Source organism: Epinephelus lanceolatus, chromosome 12 (assembly GCF_041903045.1).
Source record: "Epinephelus lanceolatus isolate andai-2023 chromosome 12, ASM4190304v1, whole genome shotgun sequence".
NCBI classification, from domain to species: Eukaryota; Metazoa; Chordata; class Actinopteri; order Perciformes; family Serranidae; genus Epinephelus; species Epinephelus lanceolatus.
The window spans coordinates 16,028,461-16,042,022 of NC_135745.1; the positions used below are offsets into that span (position 1 = coordinate 16,028,461).

The window sequence follows — 13,562 nt, forward strand, 5'->3', positions numbered from 1 at the left end:
AGAGAGGGGGAGCTGGAGGGACAGAGTTTGTGACGTACTCTAACAAACGACATCAGATGAGGAGTAAGAACTGTCAGACTCAGGCCATGTTTTCCACACAATAAAAGCTACATAAGAGATATTTCTTATTCCAACAGGCCCTGACTGTGTTTCATAAACTGTGTAAGCTTGATCTTGATTAACAACACCAGATGTAAGAAACCAAGTTTGTGTCACAACTATAGCTCACTCTTGCATCCTGTGACGTCATATGTTGGTGCTCTCCCTCTTCACACACTGCAGCATGAAGGAAGAGAAGCCGTTTGGCTCGTCTAAACAAAAACATTACTGCCTGCTGACTCCGTGATGGTCAGACATGCAGGCGGCGGTACACTGGACCAAATTAGAAGTGAAACCTGGGCCTGCATGGATCAAGTATCTCAAAATAGGCATCTAAAATCTCAGACCAGTTTTCCTCCTAAGTCATAGTGAAGTTTATATTATCAGCAATCAAGGACTGTTCTTTGAAGTGTGACACGGATAAATGTTAGAAGATATTTGACTTTGCGTATATGATCCCAAATAACGAGGGATCCAGATATAATAGTGGAAATAGGAATAGTACTCTCCTGCAAGCTGACCGTATGACTAAAAAGGAAGTGAAGTTTAAATCTGGCTTGAACAAACCTGGCTGTATGTTTGGATGAGGACAGTGTCAACAGTGTCCTTGTAAATGACTGAACAAACACAGAATCACCATTGTGCTTAGCAAGAGGAACTGGTGTTAGGAGAGGAGAGAAGTTTCTATCAGGCACAGTTATCCGACAGGATAACAAGTGAAATATTGACTCACTGAGCAGTTGGCAGCAGTCTGACTACATAAGAATACAGGCAGCCCTGGAGGTGAAAGGCTTGGAAGGCCAGAAGAAGGGTATAACATAGATTACCCTCACTTCCTACCACCTTCTTTCACAGGCATCTTCTCATAAACAAAAGGAGATGACTTTATTTGTCTGTAATGCTAAAGCTGAAATGACAGATCACAGCATCACAGAGTGAGATTTTGTGCAGTGCTCTTACTCTTTGTTATGGTCTTCTTGTCGTTGTCCCCAGAAAGAGGGACACACTCATGCTCCATCTCTTCAACTTTAAGGCGTGCCAGAATCTCCTCAAGGTGCCTGACAATGTCTGAGAAGGACGGACGGAGTTTAGGGTCCATCTGTGGGGGGGGGGGGGGGGACGGGACGATATGGAGACTTATAAGATTTGTGTTTATATACTGTAGCATGGTGCAGGAGCAGGGATCACACTCATCAGGTTATTATCAGGAAAAGGAAAACATACAACAATATTAAAGCATTAAAACAATTTACATAAACAAACAAGAACACAGCTGATGCTTCTAAAAGCATTTGCATTGTATTTTACAAGTTGGTTTTCCGGGAAGACTACTATAATGTTTTATGGTACAAAGAAGATTGTTAACTGGCTTTTTTATTGGCACTTTATTTTGAAACATTAAGTTTCTTTAGAGAAAGTGGTACAAAAGAAAAGCCTGTGAAAAACAAAACACCTTAACGTGTAAATGAAGTCCTCTTTGCGACAGGAAGCAACAAGACTCGCATGTTTACATTTTCAGACGTGTATGGCAATAATATCTGGGTCTTTTTTTTCCTCACAATTAAAACAGTACATCGAGCATCTTTATTTAAAGTATTTAAAAGTGAGGAAAACTATTAGAAAACTTATGCTGAAGATGAAGGGAAGGGAAAGACAAAAATTGGAAGAAATAAGGAGAGGCAGACAGTGTGAAAGAGGGAGAAGTTATATGAGGCAGACTGTTGTTAGGCGAGAAAAAGAACAGATGGAAAAACAAGACAGGAGACAAAAATGTGACTGAAAGATATAGACATGCAGCTGACACTGAAGTTCAAGGGGGTTGAAATCAGACGCTAGAAAGACACTGTAAAACTGACTATTGAGAAAATGAAATTACACTTGAGTGCTCTGGAAAAGACTTGGATGGAGGATAAGGGAGAAAAGGATGATAAAAGCGAGACAACAGACAAGGATGAGAAGGGATGGACGGAGCCAATATAGGATCAGTCAGCGGGGTGCTCCAAAATCTTTAATGCCCTCATCCTCTGTGGTTTGTAATTATGTCAGAGAGGGGAAAAAACACTATTTCAGTCCAGTGATTATTATGTGATGTGAGCAAAACTAATCCCTCGTGAAAAAAGAATGTTTGATCAGGTTTGATTTACTTAATGTTCCTCCTTATGTCAATAGTTTGACAGCAAATCAATGAATGAACATTGAGCGAAGCTGAGAACCAACTGATCCAGCTTTTAGTGAACAGAAGACCCCCCGGATAGTGAGCTAAATCAGATTATTCAGATAATCTGATTGCCCCCCTACTTCTGAACAAGGGAATAATAGTTACTTAAGAAATTAAAAATAAAACCGTGGAAATCCAAAGTAACAACCAAGACAAGCTATTTGGAGAAATGTCTTTCTCCCAACACAGAGTTCATCATTCTCCAAATGACCAAGTGTATATCACTCACTCACTCTGTGCTAACTTGCATTCATGAAGAGAACTTTCTTTGTCTCACATGCCTCCTGAGAACGAAGAATCCAAAATGAAGGTTTGCTGAATCTGAAACGCGCCGAAGTCACACAATAACAAACAAACTACCAGTCAAGGCAGTAGGAGATCAGCAGCTCCCATTCTGCGAGGTTAAATCACTGTTTGTGTCAATGGACTCTGGCTTTGAAGACAGCATAGATAATTTTTACTTTTAGGTCAGTCCACCATCAGAAAGGGCTGTGTGTTTGTGAAGTACTGAGCTTACGATGGGATAAATGACATTTGTATTACACTGTACAAGTTGGGAGAAACCAATGTGTTAATATAGTTTTGCTGTTGTTAATCACAGACCTCTTTGACTTAAAGTCATCAAGAATTTTCTCCATTTTTGGATTTGTTGTTCACCCTAGGCTTACAAGAAAAACAAAGTTTTCCTCACAAACACAAGGTAACACACACAAATGGTCATTTGGAGGGTGAAGTATTCCTTTAAACATGACCAAACACAAACACCTGACACTAACTTCAGCAGATTCATGGCTTGTTACAAAATTGTAATGTCTTAATTGACAGAGACTATGGCAAACTGATTGGACAGGAGTGTGGTGGACTCACGTTGCAGCAGTTGAAAGCCAGCTGGAGGAAGTCAGGCGGACAGTCTCCAACCATGTGCTGGAACGTGTGATAGTCCAGGCCAAAGTTCTGCTCAGGAGGGAGAGAAGACAGAGAGACAGAGAGATTTTGGATATATGAATGTTAAACAGGAAACTCTTATTTACCTTTCTAAAAGTGGGATAAAGACAGAAAAAGACAGAGCTTCATCAGATGTTTGACATACTGCAACGCTTCTGCCAAAACCAGCTTCATGTCAAACTAATCCGTCTGGCAAGGTCCTGCTGAATGATAAGTTTGTGTTTTGGCTCTTTCAGTCCACTGATATCTTAAATAACACAGGATGTGTGATAGAAAAAAGCTAAAATATTTTTACAATACATGTTAAGAATTAAATTGAAGACAAAAAACAAAGTGTTTGGGGTAAAGAGCTGCATTCCACTGTGTTAAAGGCACTCTACACTTAATTTAAGATGCCCTTTCATTGCACATTGAATAAGAAAACACAACATTTATCTCATATTAGGAGAGCATGTCGACAAATCTAATCAGAAAGTTGACTTAAAACTACACAATAGTTGAGCCTAGCCAAAACTGGACTATTGTGGCCAATACCCATATCAAAAAAACACCTTTGTGTCTTACACAATAACCCATCTTCATTTTTAAAATAAATGTATAAAAAATTTAATAATGATCCCTTGAATTTAGGTTCAAAATGTACTGAGCAGCACATTTAAAATTTAAAACACAAACTACTGTCTGGTGGATGACATTTACACAAATACCTTCATATACTACATCTTATGAGCTATAATCTTATGAGCACTCACTCTTAGGTCTGTATGAGTCATGTGAACGCAACACAGTATAAACAGAGCATTAATTATGGGACACCAACAGATTAACCGGTGTACAAAGCAAACAGGAAGATGGAGTGATACGAGGTTAAAGGGTGGAAAAGAGGTGAGAAGTAGATGCGCATTCACCTCTGTGCGGGGAAGGAAGTCAGGGTCAGCCTGCACCCTCGCAATGATCTCACACAGGATTATACCGTAGGAGAATACGTCGGCCTGAAAACACACAGACACACATAAAGACGAGCAAACACCAAAGATTTGTTTTTTTCAGTAATGGCAATCTGTCTGGTTTATTATAAAGTGACACATTTGTGGACTTCCTGCCTGAAATATAACTCTAAATCCCACACTGGGGGGATACTGGGGGCGGCAGTAACTCAGTCCATAGGGACTTGGGTTGGGAACCGGAGGGTCGCCTGTTCAAGTCCCAGTCCAGACCAAAATATGGAGCATGGACTGGTAGCTGGAGAGGTGCCAGTTCACTTCCTGGGCACTGCCAAGGTGCCCTTGAGCAAAGCACCGAACCCCCCAACCGCTCGGGGCGCCTCACCAAGGGCAGCCCCCTCACTCTGACATCTCTCCACTTTGTGCATGTATAGGTCCTGTTTGTGCATGTGTGTGTCTTTCAGACCTGTGTGTAATTGACAAGCAAGAGTGAAAACATTGAATTTCCCCTCAGGGGGATTAATAAAGTAAATAAACTTAAACTTAAACAATTCCCCAGAAATTCAATGTTCAGTGAAAACCATGCATCTTCTTCCCAACTCATTCTTTCACTATGCATCATTAGTGTTTTGTTTTGATATACATATTGTTTTTTGCTGCTTTTATGATCCATCCAGGGGTTTAAGTTTAATCAAAGTCATTTAACGTAATCTTATTTGATTTTCCATGTCATCTCAGTTTATATTACTACTTGCTACTTAAGGTTAGAGGTCAAAGTTAGTGACTTTACCTTCTCGTTGTAGGGCTCATCTCTCAGCACCTCTGGAGCCATCCAGAAAGGAGAACCAACCACGGACAGTTTCTCTACCTCAGCACTGTGCGCGCGCACACACACACACACACACACACACACACACACACACACACACACACACAGATTATGTACATGTTGATGTATCTGGTCCTTTATAACAAGGAAGTAATTTGTGCTAAAATTGGTGCCAATTTGTGTGTGCTAGTCGAATAGTGTAATAAAATCATGTGGGCAGAGCAGACTCAGTGTCAGTTTGTTTAGTGCATTTGTTGGAGGGTGTAAAACAATTTCTTCGGCCTGTGTCTGTAATGGTAATATGAACAACCTTCTAGATAAACGAAGCCGATAAGCTCCTTGCGCCCTGTTTTTTTTTTTCACTCAAATTACCCTCTGGTCTCTGTGTACCCTCCAGTTAACAAATAAATGCAGTTTTAAAGTGAGAATGACTGCTGTCTTACCTTTCAATCAGTTTAAAAAATCATGTTAGATAGCCTGTATAATGAACTTTGCTCTCTGATCGTTCAAATTCAGTAGCTTTCACTTTATTTAGATTTAGATTGGGTGAAGTTGGACCAAATTTTGTATCTCTGATCTTTGTGGGTACAGAATTATAACACAAGATTGCAGAAATTATCATTTGTCAAAGTTGCATCAACTGTGCCCCTGAAGACATTTCATGGCAGAGAAAACAACCTGCCTCCGTCATTGTGCTACTGCCGCATTAAAAACCAAAACCCTGCACTGATAGTATCCTCCTGTTATCAAAACACTAAAGTTGAGAATGTGAACTGTACAGCATGCTCTTAATGTCAGTGCCAGACACGTGTTAATAAATAACCCTGCGCCTGGTATGAGGAGGAGGCACACACTTAAGTGAGTTACAAATAGCTGTAATAGGAAAAACAGAAAAGAATAAAAACATTTTAGTGAAGAGCAGGCATTGACATTTGGACATCTTCTCTCTTTTTATGGCTATTATAAATAACTTGCACCAGATGTGATACTTTATAGCTTGACCGGTTTCCAAAGTGTCAATATAAAGATTAACTTCTGGTGTAAAATGAGGCGAGTGCAGCTACACTTAACAAAAACAGGGCCTAATGGTGAATAATTAATTTACTAAAATAGGTTAGGGCAAAAAAAAAAAACTACTTTAACAGATACACTGACCCACTCAATGTCACATATTCCAAAATATTAGAGTTACCATGTAAATATTTTTGTTTTGGAGCTGCGAAAACTTTTTCTGATGACACCTCATGAAGTTTTTGGTCAGTAGGGGGCAGAGAAAACACCCAAATAAGCTCAAAGTACACAGCTACTTTACCACCACATCACCAGACTATAAAATTGTTACTGCTAACAGATAAACAAACAACCGGCTACAGGAGCAGATGAGAACAGCTGAGACTCAACCACAGAGTTACTGTGCCACAAAGGCCACAAAGTTCCCTCAATCAAGAGACGGATGAAAGCCCCTTTCACACTCCATATTCATTATATTCAATGTTAATATCAAAAGTAATCAATAATTAATTAAAGCAAGAGTGCGGGACTTTTACATATAACATTACGTTGCATTTAAGTGCTTGCCAAATGAGTTCACACCATGCTGATTAAGCGCATCACCGCCATGTATGTCGCACTACACAAGAGTTTTGTGGCAACTTTCCTGCGCATGGTGAGTTTTAGATTAACCAGCCACAGCCAAAGATGCGGTGAGCTCACCTGCAGGCATTCGTTACAAGCGTTTGTCGAGAGAGTTTAGGGAATTACTCTCACTAGCAATCAGAATAATCAAAATGAGCTTCCTAAAGGTTTCTTTCTTTGATTAAAGTCCTTTTGTAATTTCGTATAATCATCTGGGACTGGGTACATATATGTAGAGCAGTAATGAGTGGAGAACTCCTTACAGATTGGTGGGGATCTTTTCTGCCAGGCCAAAGTCTCCCACCACTGCTGTGTAGCCATAGTCATCACATTTGATCAGACAGTTCTGTGAACACAGAAAAACATTATCAGATATTTATCATGTGTAACTGAGGAAGTAGTGACACTGAGGTATTTAAAAAAAGCATTTTTACAGCATGACGATATCAACCAAACCTCTTCCTTAATGAACTTGAGCCTTCAGCATAATTTACATTCTCATTCTCTGTACATTTCAAAATGGGTATTAATAGGCTATTTCAATATGCACTGCTATGAAGTTTGGACTCTTCCTCTTCACCTTAAACAGAACCATCTATAAATTTACTGTTTGTGCTTGTTGCAACAGTCTTTAATATTACCCAAGCAGCTTTGTGATGTACTACAGAAAATAGTACATGCACTTCTGACAAAATTACATTCATTACATCATGCAACAAGAGGTTGATCTTAATGTTTTATATACTCACAATTCATTCATACATGTCATTCTACTTGGGTTAGCACACTGTACCATGCTGCTTCAGTGTACATTAATGCACCGTACATATTTAATGTGTAAAGTGAGTTATTTTACATACGTCTTAAACTGTCACATTGCCCTTTATGTCTCTGTGTCCTGGTCCTGTCTCGTACTTTGTTAATTTATGGCTTATAATTCCTTTAGAATGGAAGGTTAGACTGAAATGTAGCTCTATAAAAACAAAGCATAATCTCCAAAACAGGATGAAGTTACAGCTGGAAGAGAGTGCTTGGAACAAGTACATAGCAATAATTAGAATAAACAAGAAGAGAATGTTGCTTTGTCCATTGAGTTTCATGACTGATGTGTGAGTCATAGGCAAGTGGACTTTACATTAATTTGAGGTACTATGATCTGAGACGCTATGACCACACCATTTAACCCTCAGGGTAAACTGCAAAACTATTGTCTACTAAAACAGGTTTCACTAAAGCTTCTCTATATTTCTCTGTCCACTTTTTATTCTCCCACTAATGAACAACTATAAGCTTATACAGGTAATGGATATGAGTTTACAGCAGGGTGCATACTGTCCTCGTTCCCTGCCAGCTCCATGCCAACAGGCTCTGGGTCAAGTCGGAAAACTAGAAGGTGCCTGTTACAGATTATCACATGTGACTGAGACACTGTGTTCTTTACAGAGAGGTTAACAGGTCTGGGAGTAAAAGTCTGAGCACATAAGTGTATTAAGACCCAACATCTTTAACATTTGTCTCCTAGATCTAACACACATGTTTTATGTACAAAGGTTATAAATATATATATGATGCTACAGGAAATGTTTCTGTGTGAGGGCCTACAGTTCTATTTTTGGCATTGTTTTCTCTTCTTAACAAGCAATTAGCCTGTCTAGCTAACCTTGGAGGTGAGGTCCCGGTGGAATATGCCTTTGGAGTGCAAGTAAGCCAGACCGCTCGCGATCTCACAGGCCAGTTTCACCCTTGTGGGCCAACTCAGGTGTTTGTTGCTGTCTAGAAGCTGCTCCAGGTTTCCACCATTGATGTACTGGAGAAAGACAAAGAGAGACACATTATTGAAACTTCGTCACACAAGAAAAGGAGCACAAAGTATTTAATTTTACTAGAATATATAATATACAATTTCAGTTTTCAATTTCTAATAATTAAAAAAAGGTGCTAGGCCGACAAATGGATTTAACAAATTGTTTTAAATTTAATTTCTGACAGCATGTTATCAGCGAGCTGGGGAGATGTCAAATGATTTTTCACAGGAATTAAATGTGACACGTAGTGAATATAATACTCCATACATAGCAATATAACACTCCATGTTCCCTATGACAGAAACAACAGACTGGTTAGTTAGCTTGCAAATCCATTGGTCAACTGGTGACAAACTCAAACTACATAAAGATACTGACACATTACACAGACCAACTGCCTATCCAGCTGGCTCCCAGAGTGGATGACTGATTGGTGGGCTGCTTGGGTTACAGACAGCCCACCCGCCGGCCTGGGGGCTAGCTGGTGTATCGAGCAATTGGCTGAATAAAATCTGGCAGGCAGAACTGCTAGTTTCCTACATGCATGAATGTGGACCGCCTGATCGCGCCGAAGAGTGGGCAGCCAAGAGGACAAATCAGCTCAGTGGGTTTAAAAGTGGCCAGGGTCCTTCATTCTGTCTGTCAGCTTTGATCCAGAATAACTTGTCTGACCTCGCTGCTTGCATGCAAACACACAGACACACTAATCCCATGTCAACATATCACGAACAACAGTGGTTAACTAAATAGAGCTGAGATGGGATAAAGAGATGGTCTGGTTATCGTTATGACTGACAGGCACAGAATTAGGACACAGGGGGCCAATGGCAAGGGGAGGAGGTCGCTACTTCTTCACACGATTTATTAAACTGGGCTTCTGGTCAGATTAATCCTAATTTTCCGATAATCTTATTATATTTTTACAGTGAATGTAAAACTATGTATGAATGATAGCGATATAACCTGACCAAGACAATTTTAATACTCAATAACTCAATGAGCTGTGTGTGATTTTTCCAGCTGAATGCAGGGTCACATCCATTATCACACCATCTCTCTAGACCACTCAAATCTTAATTGCCATAATGGTTCAGCCTCTAAAGGACAATTACAACATCAAAAGATGCTAACTAAATTGTGCTTTTAATCAGTGGTGTCTTTAACAAGGTTATTTGGTATTGAATTTAAAGTATAAAACGATAGAAAATCAACATTCATATCACTGACTTGATTCTAAATAGATTCACATTGCATTAAAGCTCATATGTAAAACCTGCTTTGTCAACCAAGTTACACTAATTGTGATATAGTTAGCTCAGAAGTAGATGTAGGTATGTCACCTAGGGGTGTTGCTATATACTGGTATTGATGATAAATGTGATGTTTTGAAATGAAATATTGATATCATGTTAATAACACACACATGATAAAATCATGTAAATAATCCAGCCCCTCTTAAATAATTTGCATTTCTTCCCGTTTTTGCTTAGTCTCCCTTTCCAAACACCATCTGGTTGCCTTTTCAATATCCATTAAGTAAATGTGCTCTTTATAAACTTTTGTACGGTTACAGACCATCTCTCCACACTCCTACACTTGTATTTTGTGTGCAGTTGCCAAAAAAAGAGACAAAACACACAATAGACAAAGTTAAAGATGAATTTAACTGATAGCATTAATATGATTATTTTTTACATTGACTATAGCTATCGCAATTATGGCGTAATTGCATACTCTTTTGACCACGATAATTGTGTACTGAAAATCTGTTATCATGCCAGCCCTAATGTCACCTCATTTTTGGACATTTTGGGGATGTTTTTTTGACCGTGTGACCTATACAAACTGTTTGCTACTGATACAGCAAATATCTCTATAATAATAAACTAGAATGTTGCCTCATGAAGATAAGAGGTATGAGGAGGAACTACTGTGTAATGTATGATCTACATCCTGCAACATTTAGACCTGCAACAGTTTTGCTGGACAATTTTTTGTCAGCCCAGGACTAAATTTAAAATAATTCACTATCCTAGGATCCCACACGGTGAAACATTCATTAAAATATTCTACCAGACATGAACAATCTGTTGTCTGTGTTTTTTATTTTATTTCCTAATCAACAGTTCGAACAAAATTGTCTGTCAGGGCTCTGAACTTGCACAGTTGCTATTATTTTAAAAGGCCAAAAAGGTCTAAGGAGTCATGAAATAAAAGATAAAGCAATGCTTTAACGCACCCCAAAACACTCTGTGCAGTCTTATACAATCATTGTCCTAACACACACACACACACACACACACACACACACACACACACACACACACACACACACACACCCAATTCAAGACATGAGAGGATTACAGTATTTGTCCAACAGATTCCTCAGTAGCCACAGAGTTCAACATCTGTTGTCTGCCTGGTTGAGAGGGATACAACAGGGGAAAACTCCCCTGGAGACAATTAAAACTCACACTAATCCAACTTCATCTCTTTATCATCTCATTTAAAATCTAGAGAGCACCCATTTTATTCTCACACTGACAGAATATGCAGCAAGTGCAGAGTGTGCCTGGTCCAAAATGCAAATCATGTGGTTTAGCGGAAGAGCGCACCTGCTGTGTCAACTAAAAGTAGCTGAATGGAAGTAAAGTCGCACTCAAAAAAATCCTCTTATTCAGGCATGGTATTTTTTCCTGGAATTTGCTTTATCCTATTTGTAAAGTTACTGATATACAAAAGTAACTACTTGACATAGTTCATGTATGAGATATATGTGTCTCACCACAATCGTGTATAACATGGAGTGCAAAGGAAATGAGAAACATACTGTTGTAGAAATTGCTCTGCTACACTGTCTGTGTTTCAGGTTAAAAACCCTGGAAAGAATTAAACAAAAGGATCCTTGTTTGCTGCTGGGAGCAGCTTCAAACGGCAGTATAATCCTGCCATGGGTCATGAATTACCATTAGCCCAGATTATCTTTGCAGGAGCATTTCCTATGAGGTGCATTAGATCGAGATTCAGCAGAGACAAAACAAGGCTCAGTGCTCTAGATCAGTGGGTCCCAAAGTGGGTACCGCCACATCCTAGGGCGCCTTGAAGATGGGCAAAGGGTGCCACAAAATCCATCAAATCATTTATAGTGTCTCATCACATTATAAAAAGCGGCATCATTTACATTAACAACATTTCATTTTCAAACACATCAAAAAAAAAACAAAAAAACAATAAATATTAAAATCACAGGAGTAATTTACAGTTATGTGGGAAAAATAGTGACCATCAAAACAAGTGAGGTAAAGGTTTGACACTGTAAAAAGAAAACTGACACATCTCAGCCCTCAACAGTCTGAGACATCTGAATCTGAGCTGACCAATAAAACTAAAATCGGACCAAACACCACTCAGCTGACAACTTAATGAACTGCTTTTGGCTGCTTGCAGAAGGCAGATATCCATTATTGTCCAATACTTTGGCTGTTCTTAATGTTAATATTTGTATTTATCTATTTGTATTTATTTTGTTTAATATGCACTGTCGCTCTTCTCAGATGAAGTTCCTAATGGAAAAATAAAGTTCTTTGAATTGAATTGAATTGAATTAACATCATTCACAAAGATGAGAAGTATTTAATTACTGGAACTGTTTACTTTTGCCTATTTTTGTTTATTTCGCAGTTGTCTGTGGATTTGCATGCATCTGTGTGTGAGAGACATGGAGTTTCTCGAGGTCGCTTGGGCCATACAGTAACTTAATTCTCCATTTCCTCTGAGTACGGCCTCATAGTGAGGGTCAGGTAACAAAACAGCATGAGCATGCTACACGGGTCAGAGCGTTCAGTTTGGTCCTGACACGGCACAACAGGATCTGTTTACCCTGCAGCAGGAAAACAAGACCTACTGCGGTGTGTGTATGTATATTCATATGTGTGTCTTACAACGCATGGGTTCACTTTGCAACTACAGTTTAGGATGAAGCATAAGTGTGTATGTGTGTGTGTGTGTGTACATGTGTCATCTGTTAGATGTGTTCTCTTTGCCTGGTATCAGACAAAATAGTAACTCGTTTCACTCCGTTTCCATCTTCAATCTGACATTAGCTCCACTCTAACTGATATCTGTGGGGGGATTCAATCTCCCCTAGCCCATCACTGGTTGAGACCAACGTAACAACCTGAAGCTAATGTCATTTTAGGTGGGCGCTGATGCGTAGCCATGCCAACATACTGGTTTTGCTGGGGTTTTAAGACTTGAGCGGACTGAAGTAAAAGCAAACTACAATGTCAGGTAATATTGTGAAGACATGCTGTCTGTAGCAGTGTCTATCTTGTCTTCTACCATCCTCATGGTTGTTACTATTCCTCACTGGTACTAGCACACAGCTTGACAGCGCTTGACAACCTCCTGACAACAGCGTTAGTCCCACATGTCGTGCTGATTGGCTCACTGTGAGGCCCCCCACAACTCTCACTGGATCGATGGATTGTCATTTGAGAAACCTCCATTTAATGTCACGATGCCAGACGAATAAGCCAGCTTGGTGGAGTGGGTGGATTCAGAGGTCTGGACCCAGGCAAGTGTTCTCTCATGCAACTGTAGAAAATTAGTGTTTGTCTGTGTTTGTCAAGGGTACAATAAGCACATTCACTGTGCAATGTAACAGTGTAATCACGTACATGTGCGTGCGCCTGGAAGCATCTTTTAACAGTGTATGCTTTCTTCAGAGTGGGATGAATTGTCTGTTTTGTACGTTCTGCCCACATTAACATGCACAAACGTGTTAGTATGGATGCATCTTAAGCCCATGGTTAAACTGTTGGATGTATGTACATGTGTGCATCTGTTGTAAAATATGCAGTTTTGCGCAGTTTGTGTATAAATACAATGCCCACAGGACATAGAAATGTCATTCCACAACTCAGGACATCAAATGAACACAGTCATGTAACCGTCCCTCAATAAAGCTGAATTTGTGTATCAACAGCAGGTAAACATAGCAAGAAATTAGAGCTGCAGCTTTTAGTCATCTGCTGATAATTTATTCAATGAATCTCTTGGTCCATAAAGAGGCAGAAAATAATTTT

At 39.5% G+C, this 13,562-nt stretch overlaps 1 protein-coding gene across 1 annotated transcript in view; it reads right to left on the reverse strand.

Moving 5' to 3' along the window:
- Positions 1-13,562, reverse strand: part of LOC117272500 (dual specificity testis-specific protein kinase 2) — a 33,555-nt gene that overhangs the window by 3,171 nt on the left and 16,822 nt on the right. Inside the window, exons 6-11 of the mRNA XM_033651463.2 lie at positions 8,331-8,477; positions 6,934-7,016; positions 4,997-5,081; positions 4,171-4,254; positions 3,185-3,271; positions 1,060-1,198 (exon numbers count right to left, since the gene is read on the reverse strand). Of these exons, the coding sequence (XP_033507354.1) occupies positions 1,060-1,198; positions 3,185-3,271; positions 4,171-4,254; positions 4,997-5,081; positions 6,934-7,016; positions 8,331-8,477 (625 nt within the window). The remainder of the gene's footprint in view (positions 1-1,059; positions 1,199-3,184; positions 3,272-4,170; positions 4,255-4,996; positions 5,082-6,933; positions 7,017-8,330; positions 8,478-13,562) is intronic.